General features: G+C 41.5%; 1 protein-coding gene across 10 annotated transcripts in view; it reads left to right on the plus strand.

Moving 5' to 3' along the window:
- The window catches only part of TTC13 (tetratricopeptide repeat domain 13), a 72,149-nt gene that overhangs the window by 21,617 nt on the left and 38,287 nt on the right, over positions 1–12,245 (plus strand). For 2 of the 10 annotated variants that reach the window (XM_069484728.1, XM_069484729.1), the window contains exons 5-7: positions 6,090–6,155; positions 8,322–8,414; positions 11,126–11,242. The exons of 2 other annotated variants lie outside the window; for them this stretch is intronic. In XM_069484728.1, coding sequence (XP_069340829.1) covers positions 6,090–6,155; positions 8,322–8,414; positions 11,126–11,242 — 276 coding nt within the window. The remainder of the gene's footprint in view (positions 1–6,089; positions 6,156–8,321; positions 8,415–11,125; positions 11,243–12,245) is intronic. 6 more of the 10 variants (XM_069484731.1, XM_069484732.1, XM_069484733.1 and 3 more) reach the window with 4 other exon arrangements.

The raw sequence follows: 12,245 nt of genomic DNA on the forward strand, positions 1-12,245 counted from the left end.
GACTGAACTAAATATCGCTAGAGAATTTTTTCTCTGTGCACGCTAATATATCTTTACCTGTTCCTTGCAGGACCTTCCAGATATACAAAAACTCTGTTTTTAAGCCAGTAAATGTCCTTTAACAAATCTGCGAAGTGATAACCACTCACACGTAGACTTTTTGGTTTTCTTGATTTCGTTAATTCTTGACAAAATTTTCTTTTACCCCGTCAGCTCCAGTCTGAAGCAGCAGAGCATGGAATCTGATTCCATCCATAGAAAGCTGATAACAAATGGGGCCACGGGGGTTTGGATTTTATTTAGAATCACTATTTTGATAAGATCATTTAATGTGAAATTCAGATCTACATACAAGGGCAACTTAAATTCCAGAATGAACTTTTGATGTAAAGCTTTTATACCTTCCTGTTGTCTTGGTAGTACCGTGAGTTTACAAACCGATGAGATATTTCCATAATCCTAGCTGTTCCAGAGTGTTCATGTGGATGCTTATCCTCAGTGGCTTGTTTGGTATGTCTACAAAGGGGAAAGACGCTCCTCAAACATCAGGGTTTCTACCTGAGCACAATGACAAGGTTTAATAGATGTCAGTCTGCATCTGAAACTCTCGAATTCTAGAGCTTATGAATTAGTGCTGTCTCTGTATCAGTGCTCTGAAGTCACTTCCACGTGTGAGTGCATCAGTGATGGCGTTCTTGGAAAGTAGAACCTTCTCCTGATTTCTTTGTTTCTTTGGTGCCCATGCAGGGCTGCGTAGAACATAAGTGCGTCAGTAATTTTATGAGGCAGTTTCGTCTTTGCTGTTAATCGTGTGACCCTGTGCTCATCTGATTCTGGTGGAACTGAATTTATGAAAGAACATTGTTTCTTATTTTGCATAATTTACATAAGCAGACAAAATTGAAAACATTCCTCTGCATGTAGTTTTTAAAGCATTCTTTATGTAAATCTGTGTCTGTCACTTGGTCTAAATTTAATCATTACATTGCTTTTTTGGCTTGTTTTTGGATCCAGTGACTTTCCAGTTTTCATCAAAAAGCCAGCTTTGTGGTGGAAAAATAAATATCTGTAAAATTTAAAGTCACTGTATAAGTAATAAAATGAGGATAATGTATTAGACTTTTTTAGAGAATTGAGACATCTGAGTGGACATAACTCCATTAAGGCAACTATCTTATTATACTGTGATTTTGCAGCTGCATAACATAAATAAAATTGGAAGATTGGAATATGAATTTTTATTTAATTCATTTAAAATTCTAAAACTTTATAAAATATAAATTTTGTAAAAATACTTTGAAAAATTCATATTCTGAGACTCATTTTTTCCAAAGTAAACATTGGCTTTTATTTGAAAAAAATAATCATGACATTTTATAGAGAAAAGTTTTGACTTATTAACATCCAAATCTATTGATTTGTAAGATAAAGTATCGATTTTTAAAAGTAATAAAATTTGTTATTGAAACTTAGGAAACTTAATACTAGACTATAAACAGAATAAACAGCCACGGTTATTACACCCACTTCTATGCTGTTAGAAAAAAATTCTAAAAAGAGTAAATTGAGTAGAGCAAACCTAAATCCTCCGCAGATGCGCACAGTAACCAGCCAGTGCTGTGTCACCGAGGAGGCCACAGGATGGCTCCAGGGAGGCCTGTGCCGGGGCCCGGGTCAGGCACACGGCAGCTCCCGGAGCCGCGATGATGATGCCCGAATTCAGGAAGCTGTCGGCGTCCAGACATTTCAGCTGTAATCCACTCTTGAGTAGTTGGTTTTTTTTTTTTTTTTAAATTTAAAATTTTTTGTTGATATAAAAATGTCGCAGCCTCAGGAGAGGTGGTGCGCCATAAGCCACTCACCACGTCGCGTCTGTCCTAGAGCTTTGCCTTCCCGTGACCCTGGATCTGGCCCTTGTTCACGTTGACCACGTGCGCTGTGTCTCTCCGTGGCATCCTGCCTGCCTCCTCTGAGAGAGAACAGGCTTAGCGGAGCTCACTTTGATCCGATAGCCTTTAGGAGTCAATAAGGTTTTCCTAGCTGCCTAATACACGGTGGGCAATGTTTGCTCTAAATAACCGCCGTGTGTTAAGACGGACGTGCCAGGCGTGGGCCGGGGCGCAGACGCCGGATGCACAGACTCACCCTCGAGGGCGCTGTGTGCTAGCGCAGCTACGCGTGCAGACGCAGCACTGTCATCTAGCGAGGCAGTCACTTCCATGGGGCTACGTCCGCCTGGGCGTCTGAAAGGCATCTTCAACTCAGAGTTTCACCCTCACGCTCTCCCCGATCCCTGCGCACCCGCCCACCTGAGTCACATTGCAACGGTGTCCGCTCAACAAACGGCATCACCTTCCACGAGCTCCGCACGTCTGTTTGCTGCTCACCTTATCACCGCGCTCTGTGCGCGTCCCGAGTGTCTCCCGAGCCCGTCTGTGCTCGCCTGCTCCGCCCAGACACGCCCACGGCGCTATCACGTGCCAGATGACCCACGCGGTTGTCCTGTCCTGGCTCCTCTCACACCCATCCCACGCACATACCATACACACCGTGTACCTCAAATGCACAAGTCCTTCGTCAAGCCCCTCCTGCCTCTCCAGCTTCGTCTTGGAACAGGTGCTACGTTCCCTGCCTCCCTCAGGGCCTCTGCACAGCCTGCTCCCCCTGCCTGGACCAGCAGCTCAGATTGCTGGCCTCCCCTCTTTCCTTCCCACTCATCTCAGCCCGCCTCTCTCTTCCTTAGGGAATATTTTCTTTGTCTGTATCTTTATGCATTTTCTGAAAGCACCACTCACTACTCTAGCACTGATTGAAGATGTAGCTTTACATTTATATTTGTGATTCTTTGCTCCAGGAATGCAAAGATCTTGCCATCTGTGTTGGTGTTTGCTTGCTTGTTCCTAGCACACACAGGAATAGAATAGCTTTGTATGGTATTCCTGGCACATGGAACCTGATGTGGCCAACAGTAGGCCCTGAGTAAATGTCTGTTGAATGACTAACATCCGTATAACCTACAGTGGGAACAAAGGAGAAGGATCATGTTTATTTTCCAGGGGAGTCTGGAAGGAGTCAGAGAAAAGGTGGTGTTTGAGCTGAGACACTTAAAGGACAGAAGGAATTTCTTGGGCGCAGAGGCAATGGGTGGGTGTTTCAGACAGGCGACAGCGTTTGCAAATGCACTGGGCTTGGGGGAGCGTTATGTCGGGAACTATTTAATAGTTCTCATTTCTAGAGTATGAAATGTGAGTGGGGGAGAGCAAGGAGATGAGGCTGAGACCAGTAAAGCAGGAAAATGATCAGTATTTTCTGCAGAGGCATTTAGATGTTACCAAATTGTGGGTTGCCACTCTTTCATACGTCCTGAAATTAACTGGTGAGTCAAGACTAGCACTTTTTAAAAAATGAAATATATTGGACTAGAAAATAGCAGATTACATTGTGTATAGTGAGGCTAGGTATGACTAAGTGAACTTTTTTTGTTATGTGTGTGTATATTATGCACATATGTATGTGTGTATTGGGTTGCAATGTAAAGTGTATTTCAGTGGTTGGAGTGAAAAAAAAAATGTTTGAATGTCACTGAGCAAGGTGTTGGGGAGCCACTGAATAATTTCAGTCCAGGGGAGTGGCATGATCAGAGTCCAGTGTTAAAAAGGTAATTCTTGGTGTGTGTCTGGAAGATGGGTGGGAAGAAGCAGGGGGACAGGTGAGGTGATCGCAGTAGCCTTGGTATGAAAGGAAGGCTTAAAACAGGGCAGTGGCCAGTGGCGCAGGCGGGACGACACCGACCTGTGACGGAGGAGAGATGGCTGGGATTCCGTGAGGCTGTGTTAACGAGGGCGATTGGAGGACGCCCAGAGCGCCAGCCCTGGCTGCGGGTTTATGCGATGCCAGTCACGGCAATAGACTGTTCACACCTTTTTCTGATTCACCTCTTGGTCATCTGGAATAAACTTTTTTCTCAGGGGAAAAGCTGCTTGAACTGCACATTTTAAACTGTGACAAATCTGAGCATAGGTCTTTATCAATAATCCCTGGAGATGCCCTCCCAAAGGGTGAGCGTGGTGGGCTCCTGTCTCTATCCTGGCTGAGGCTCCGTTCTGCTCTATTGACTGTTCCGTCTTGAGCTTTTCTGCCGCAGAAAAGCATGAAGGCAGTGTCACTCTAATTCCTCAGAAGGCACCTGCTTTCCTGCTCGCCTTCTCCCTCCAAACCACTTACATGGCCTTTCTTTAAGCCAGGAAGGGTATTTAAATGTTGAATGTGGTTATCTCTGGGTGGCAGGATTATAGGGTCCCCTTTACTTTCTGCTTTGTGCTTTTTGTTGTTTTCCAAATTTTCTGCAATGAAACATGTATTAATTTTTTTTCTGATTATAAATGAACACGTTTGTTTCAAACAATTCAAAGGAATACAACAGTGTATTAAGTACAATGGGAACATATCCAGTAATCTCCCTCCCCATAGAGAATTCTAATGGGAGCATATCAAGTAATCTGCCTCTCAGAGAGAGTATTTTGGAGAGTTTTTTTCTATGCACATAGTGGCCCAAACAATCACACATAAGTATCATTTATAAGATGTAACTACCGTCCCTCTGTAGGTCTATAACTTGTACTTTTTCCCCCTTAGCAAATAGCATGAGCCAGTTACATGCAAGTTATAAATCATGAATCCGGAACTCTCTAGGGGTCAGGGAGGTAGCTTAAATGAGCAAAGCAAGTTGGTGTCATGTAGCAGCGATGAGTGGGCCCTGCAGCGACTGGGGGAAGGCGTTCACCTCATCTCAAGGGGCGACCAGTATTTAGCTCCAGTTATTTATGAATTTATTTATTTTTTGCCAGGGGAGAATGCCAAAACATGATAGTATCTTTGCTGTATCTTTTTTTTTTTTTTTCCTTAGAATACAGGTAACCAGGAATTTGTTGGATCTCTTGAGGCTCCAAGAGAAGCTAGAAACCTGCAATTGTTTAGTTTGATTTTTGCAATTTTTTTAACACTGTGTAGGCCAGTGTGTTACCTGGGTTACGGCCAGTGATGTACCAGTTTGCCACTGGATATAAACGGACCTCCTTCTACTTAAATAGCCTTTTAAAAAAATTTTTAAATATGTGACATCTTTTCCTTTATTTTTTTCCATTTACTTGTCATTGAAGTGGATGTGTTTTTTTCTAAAATCCTGGCAGATGCCCATCTCAGATTTGGAACCGAACAGTAGATTATCAAATGCCCAGTGCAGTGTGGTTCTGGAACGTTCCTTAGCAGCGTCAAGGCATTCATGCAGGACCTTAGAGCCAGAGGTGGCTGTTCACTCTTTTTTTCTTAAATGTATGGCAGAGGGTTCAGAGGAGAAGTAAACATTGTTGGGGCTAAATTTAGACCAGTGGCATTTCATTCACTCAGCAAATAGAATAGTTCATGCCACTAGCTTTTGCATAAGCGCTCAGTGACGGGGACAGCGGGTGCTCTGTCCTCGGGCCGACAGGTGTTCATCCGGTCCGTCGGGATGGTAGGGTAGTTGGAGAGCACGGGAGCAGGTTGCAGAGAGGATCTGGTTTTTAATTCTGACCCATTAGTATAAAGGATCAGATTAATCTCCAGCAGACTGTGGAGCAGACTCATTTCTCCGTCCTCGTGGTGGTGGCCCGGAGGGGTTCTTTCCTTTTCAGATGACTTCACGGACATACGAAAGGAAGCAAACTAGTAAGAGGCATTACCCGATCTTTTATCCGGTCTCTTTACCCCGTGAGCCTCCTCTTTCTCCTCTGTAAGAGATGGGGGCTGACGCTGCCAATCGGAGAGTTGTTGAGAGGATTACGCTGCAGATAAAATAACTGAAAGAAACCAGCACTGTGCTGGTTCCCCTCCCCTCTCTCTATTATTTTTTCAGTGCGAAACTCTTACCACATCTCATTCAAATGAGCTTTTAAGAATATGGGCTTTTCAGGTTGGAAACTGCGATGAGTGGTCGTAGCATAAAGACGTAGAGCTGTCACTGTGGCATTAACATGCTTTAAGCAGAAACTGATTTTTTTTTTTTTTATTTGTTTATAGTTTTTGACGTGTTTCTGTTTTGGTCTGACTAGGAGGAGCCTGATCTGGTTAGTGCAATTTATGGCCGAGGGATAGCCTATGGAAAGAAGGGACTACATGTGAGTATGGAATAGTTACGGTTGCCGTAGCGCCTGCACGCCTGACACGGACCAGGGCCCCGCTAGGACTGCTCACTCTCACCCAGCTCTCATGGCACACGGAGTGGCATCTACCGTTCCAGTTCACGGACGAGAAAGTGGCCGTTTTCTAAGATCCAGTGGCTAGGAAGTGGTGGACGGGAGATTTCCACCCAGGGCTTCTGAAGTCAGTTTTGATGAACTGGACGCAGAGCAAGAACAGGAGACCCCGCCTGGGTTCCCGAGAAGCAGTCAGTGGCCAAAGCAGAGGAGGCAGCGGTAGCGTCGCAGGGCTTAGAATTTGAGCTCCTTTCACAGTTGTTAAGGGTTGAATGAAAGACCAAAAGTTTTTTGGGTTTTTTTAGTGTGTAAAATTTATTTTTATTTGTTACATTCTATGTTTTTCATAATATCTGTGTAGCTGCAATCAAATTATTCCCCTATTTCTCTGAGGAAGGCAAGAGGAAGATTACAATAAGTACACACAAAGCCACCACTACTGAGATTATGTAGGAAATCATGAAATGCTTTCCAAATTTTTAGTCTAGAACATCATACACAACATTTTTTTATTGTCTTATTGTCTCCCATCCAAGTACTAACCAGGCCCGACCCTGCTTAGCTTCTGAGATGAGATGAAATTGGGTGCATTCAGGGTGGTATGGCTGTAGACTGTTGTCTTATTGTATACCAGTAATATTTATGTGAAATTGTACTTTGAGGGAGAAATACCATTTTTGCAACCTTTGCATTAAAAATATTAAAATCTGTAACATTTTTATTAAATAGTTTATTAAAATTTTAATGGAAATTTATTAAACTATGAAAATTAAAGATATTACACTAAGGTGGTGCTGGCCTATTGGAGAAATTTTATATAATTGTATACTGCTGAGACATAGAGGACTGAATGAATTCATAACTGGGAATGATGGAAGTGTTTAGGAAGGAAACGATATTTCATTTATAGCATCAATAATGTTTAGGGTTGAAGTTGCGCTAGTAAGGTTCAGAGAGACGCTGCTTCTTTCTGATTGTCATCTTTTAAAATTATATATTGACGTGAAATTTGCTTGTATCATTAATAAAAAATTATACATGCATTTTTTTTCCCATAGTCTTTTTTTTTTTTTCTTTTTTTTTTGTGAGGCAGAGTCTCACTCTGTTGCCTGGGCTAGAGTGAGTGCCGTGGCATCAGCCTAGCTCACAGCAACCTCAAACTCCTGGGCTCAAGCAATCCTCCTGCCTCAGCCTCCCAAGTATCTGGGACTACAGGCATGTGTCACCATGCCCGGCTAACTTTTTCTATATTTTTTTAGCTGTCCAGATTATTTCTTTCTATTTTTAGTAGAGACGAGGTCTTGCTCTTGCCTCAGGCTGGTCTCGAACTCCTGAGCTCGAACAATCCGCCCGCCTCGGCCTCCCAGAATGCTAGGATTACAGGCGTGAGCCACCGCGCCCGGCCTATACATGCATTTTTAATGTAGAAGTAACATGGAAATGTTGAAGAGAACTTAAACCTAGACTTCTTAAGGTATAGTCGTATAGGCTTATGGTTTTTGACTGACGCTGACTCGGCCCATTTCTGTTCCCCATTGCCGCCAAGCAGCGTCATGTCACAGGCTGGTATCCACATATTCATCCCTTGACATCTGTTGACTCAGTATTTATTTTATTTATTTCTTATAGATGTAATTTTTTAAAATTTCAGAATATTTATTACAGGAGTACAAACGTTTTGGTTGCATGAATTACTTTTGTACAGTTTGAGTCAAAGGTGTAAGTGTGTCCATCACCCAGGTAGTGTGCACTGGACCCGTTAGGTGTGATTTTACCCATCCCCCTCCTCCCCGCTCCCTGATCCAGTGTTTAAATAGGTTAAATTTAAGTAATATCCTGCCATCGTGGAACTTAAGATAGATGGTCAGGTCCAGTAAGCTATTGATGGGTAGGTAGACTTGAGTCAGTTAAATAATCATGATACCGTGACTGATTTAACTTGGCAGATCTCTTACACAGAAAGCGAAGTTCATGTTTATTTCTAAACAATTGGTTATATCATTACTAAATTATGAGTTTTTTCAGAAAATCTTTTCAACCTGGTTTTGAGCAACAGTGTGTCTCATACTAAGCTAATGCCTTTTCAAGGACATTAAGAATGCTGAGCTTGCTCTGTTCGAACTGAGCCGAGTAATTACCTTGGAACCAGATCGTCCAGAGGTATTTGAGCAGCGAGCAGAAGTGAGTGTGGTTTTCTTTTTCCCTCTGTTGTTACTGGATTAGTTGAATCTCAGATTTTTTTGGTATTATTTTATTACTTGTAAATTTTAATGCTCCCTTTTACCCATTGTGTTTTCCTGCATAGACACTTAATGCCTTTAAGCATGGTTGAAATTACTAGAAAACTATGAACTGAATAATACTCCTGATCTAACATATAAGAGTAATATTTAGTATTAAAATATGCAGTTATGACATGTACTGCTTCTGTTGATATTCACTGGAAAATGTATCACACATGATGTTTACTGTATATATGACATACTTTAGTAAGCCTTACTATGACAGATGGGTCAGACTGGAATGGGTAGCCCTTGGAAGCATTCATTCTACCGACTGTGCCTGTGGGAGGGGCACTGATGCCATTCTTATGAGCTGGCCCTATCTACACAGGTCAGGTAAGGATGATCATAAGCAGACCTTGCAGGAACTGAGGACTTGAGTAGGGGCAGAGAGAGAACACGGGGTGGAGATGCCACGAAGGACTTGCTTGAGCGGCCACTAGGAGAGGCTTCTGCAGGAGCAGAGGCAGGGAATGTTGGGAGTGTTTGCTGAGCTGATCAGATGCCATGGCGTGGGGGGCAAGGTGGAGGAGAGCGTTCAGAGCAAAGACAAGAGTCCGTGCAAAGGCACTCCTTTTAATGCTTTGAAAGCGAAATGTGTTTGTTTTATCGTTTTCTTAAAGTAACAATAAACTATCCAGGTTTCGCGTATGTTAACATACTCAGTCTGAATGAAACTTAACTTTTCATCATCTGAGATGGCATGGTTTCATAGTTGAACTAAAGAAAAAAATTACTTTTGGGGAGAGAAAACTAGTAAGTAAAGGAAGCGCTAAGTATTTAGTAATTTTAAAACTGTATTGGCGATGTTTTTGTTCTCAAAATCATAGCATCTTACAGTTCAGTCTCTTAAAGTGAATTTTATCTTTTGCTTGGGGATTTGGCTTTTTGAATAAAATCTTTCTTAATTAATGATATAACTCTTTACCTCTTGTCTATTTTGGATTATAATCCTAAGGGTTAAGGGACTATAGTTTGCTCACCATTGCGTGAGACTCTTGTTGGTATTTAGGAGTTAATTTGGTGATTATCTGCTCCTGGGAGAAGGTTCTGATGCTTTTCCCTTCATTTCTCTGGTGTTAACTAAGTGTGCTTAGATGAGACTTATTTAACAGATTTTTAAAATTTGCATATCTAATAAAAAGCTAATTGCCCAAAAATGGTATCGATAATTTAAGAAATAATTTTCACTTATCTTAAAAATATATAGTAATATTCTCCTTTTCTGGCATTATGAGGCAATAACGTTACTTCACAGTGACTTTTCCAGCTAAATTATAACATACCATTTGTATATGTCAGAATTTATTTTATAAGAAGTCTTTCACTATCATTCTTTCTGAAATAGTCTATATTTAATGAACATAATTTAACCTTTTTTGGTTACTCATCATCATGCACGTTACTGTGCTGAGGGATGGTGACTCGGTTATGTATCTAGGGGTTAATAAACTAGATGGGGATGTTTTTCCTTCCAAAATATAATCCCAGCCCACTGTGCTTTTTGAATCCTTGGGCATATGTTTCATTTCTTCTCTCTTTCTGAGATGTCATTCTTACGACTGGTGATGGGCCGCCTCAATCTTCTCTCGCTCGTTTTAAACTGTAGAATAGGAAGTCAGTTAATAAAACTTGATAGAAATAACCTGTATAATAAGAACAAAATAAACCTTAATTTAAGGACATTTGTTCAAAATAAAATGCTTGGGCTTGATTGCATGAATACTGATACCTGTTTTGGATTTTCTTATGTCTTTTTGGTGTACTTTTGTATTCTGAACTGTCTTTTGTATTGTCGTGTTGCCCGAACACAACTGATTGCTAGCTCTAGAGAGCTTTTCCAAATAGGCTTGCAGATATTTTTCCTCCTCCTTTGCAGATCATGACTGATGAATTGAGAGTTGTTAACATAAAAGGGCTTACAGAGCACCTGGAATCTCAGACATCAGTATTCAGCTCCTCTTACCGTAGAGGACAGAGCTAAAGACCATGGAGGACTCTAAATGTGTCCAATCATTTGTCTATTTTATTTATTTATTTTTTTGAGACAAGGTCCTGTTCTGTTGCCCTGGCTAGAGTGCAGTGGTGTCATTATAGCCCACTTCAACCTCCAACTCCGGGGCTCAAGCAGTCCTCCTGCCTCAGCCTCCCGAGGCTGGGACTATAGGTGCCCACCACCACGCCTGGCTAATTTTTTCTGTTAATTTGTCTATTTTAATGGTTCAAAGTTATCTTCCAGATTAATTTTGACATCTTTATGTATAGATGTGAAATTTTGATTTGAAAGATAAATTATAGGTCAAGAAAAAAAAAAAAATCACATTTCCAGCAAAGCAACATGTGTTAAAACCTAGAATGTGAAACAGTGACAAGGCGGTGGCTGCGGTCCCAGCTGGCCAGCCTCCACCTGGACTGGACAGAGACGATTAGTGGCACCTGAGCTTGTTGACATTGAACCCACTGCACAGCACGTGGGTCAAGGATTGCAGCCTACTGAGGGAACGACTTTGTGAGTGGAGCGTAGTACAGTGGAATTGGCAAGTCAAAAACACTGGCAGTTTTGGGGCTGATCGTTGGAATTTTTCCTGATTGCATGTTTTGGATTTCTAGATTCTGTCCCCTCTGGGTCGCATTAATGAAGCAGTGAACGACCTCACCAAAGCCATTCAACTTCAGCCCTCAGCACGGCTGTACAGACACCGAGGGACCCTGTACTTCATATCAGAGGTGAGTCGTTTTTGTCTTGGAACATTTCTTTTCATGATGATAAAGATTTCACTTTTCCCTTCGCTTCAGAAAGCTGCTATTTGATCGACTTGGGTTTGGGCTGTTCAGTAATAAGTCTGTGCTACAAGACAGTTTTATAAACATTTTCTTTACCTGAAATTAAACCCAGTGGAGAACGTTAAGTACCAGAAACAACATTTTTCTTCTTTGAGCTGTCAGCATAACTCATTCTGGACTGGCATTAAAAAAAAAAGAAGAGAGGGAGAAACAGAAGAGAAATTTGGTTCACGGATTCTACTTCAGCCTTTCTTGCAAATGTCAGCATAGGGAAGCAGATGCATGTTCTCAATTCGATTATTAAACTTAAAGGTACATTTGAATTTCTTGGGTATCACAACCCAAGAACCATAACCTGAACTAACGTGGCTTTCCGGACTATGGCTTCTCTGTGTCAGTGACCCAAATCTAATAAGATTGTCCTTTGTCATCACAGTGGTATTTATGATTGCCACAGTTATTTTTTGTGAGTTTATAGTACTTGTAATGGTGATTTGCTATTACAAAAGAAAATATGTGAAAAAAAATCTCAGCGTCATACATTTTAAGGTTGATCTGTGGCATAATTTTAGAAGTACGATAAAAATGCTAGTACCAGAAGTTTCTCTAACAGGTGATCACTTTAATAGTATTTGAAATAATATTATTTTGGACATTGAGATAAAATGCTTAAAGCTTTGTGAGTTTTTCTCACCATCAATTTCTTAAGAAAATTTAAGCATGGTGCCTCACGCCTGTAATCCTAGCACTCTGGGAGGCCGAGGCGGGAGGATCACTTGAGGTCAAGAGTTCGAGATCAGCCTGAGTTAGAGCAAGACCTCGTCTATACTAAAAATAGAAAAAATCAGGCAGGTGTGGTGGTATGCACTTATAGTCCTAGCTACTTGGGAAGCTGAGGCAGGAGGATCCCTTGAGCCTAGAAGTTTGAAGTTGCAGTGAGCTATGA

This window comes from Eulemur rufifrons, chromosome 11 (genome assembly GCF_041146395.1).
Source record: "Eulemur rufifrons isolate Redbay chromosome 11, OSU_ERuf_1, whole genome shotgun sequence".
In the NCBI taxonomy this organism is placed as follows: Eukaryota; Metazoa; Chordata; class Mammalia; order Primates; family Lemuridae; genus Eulemur; species Eulemur rufifrons.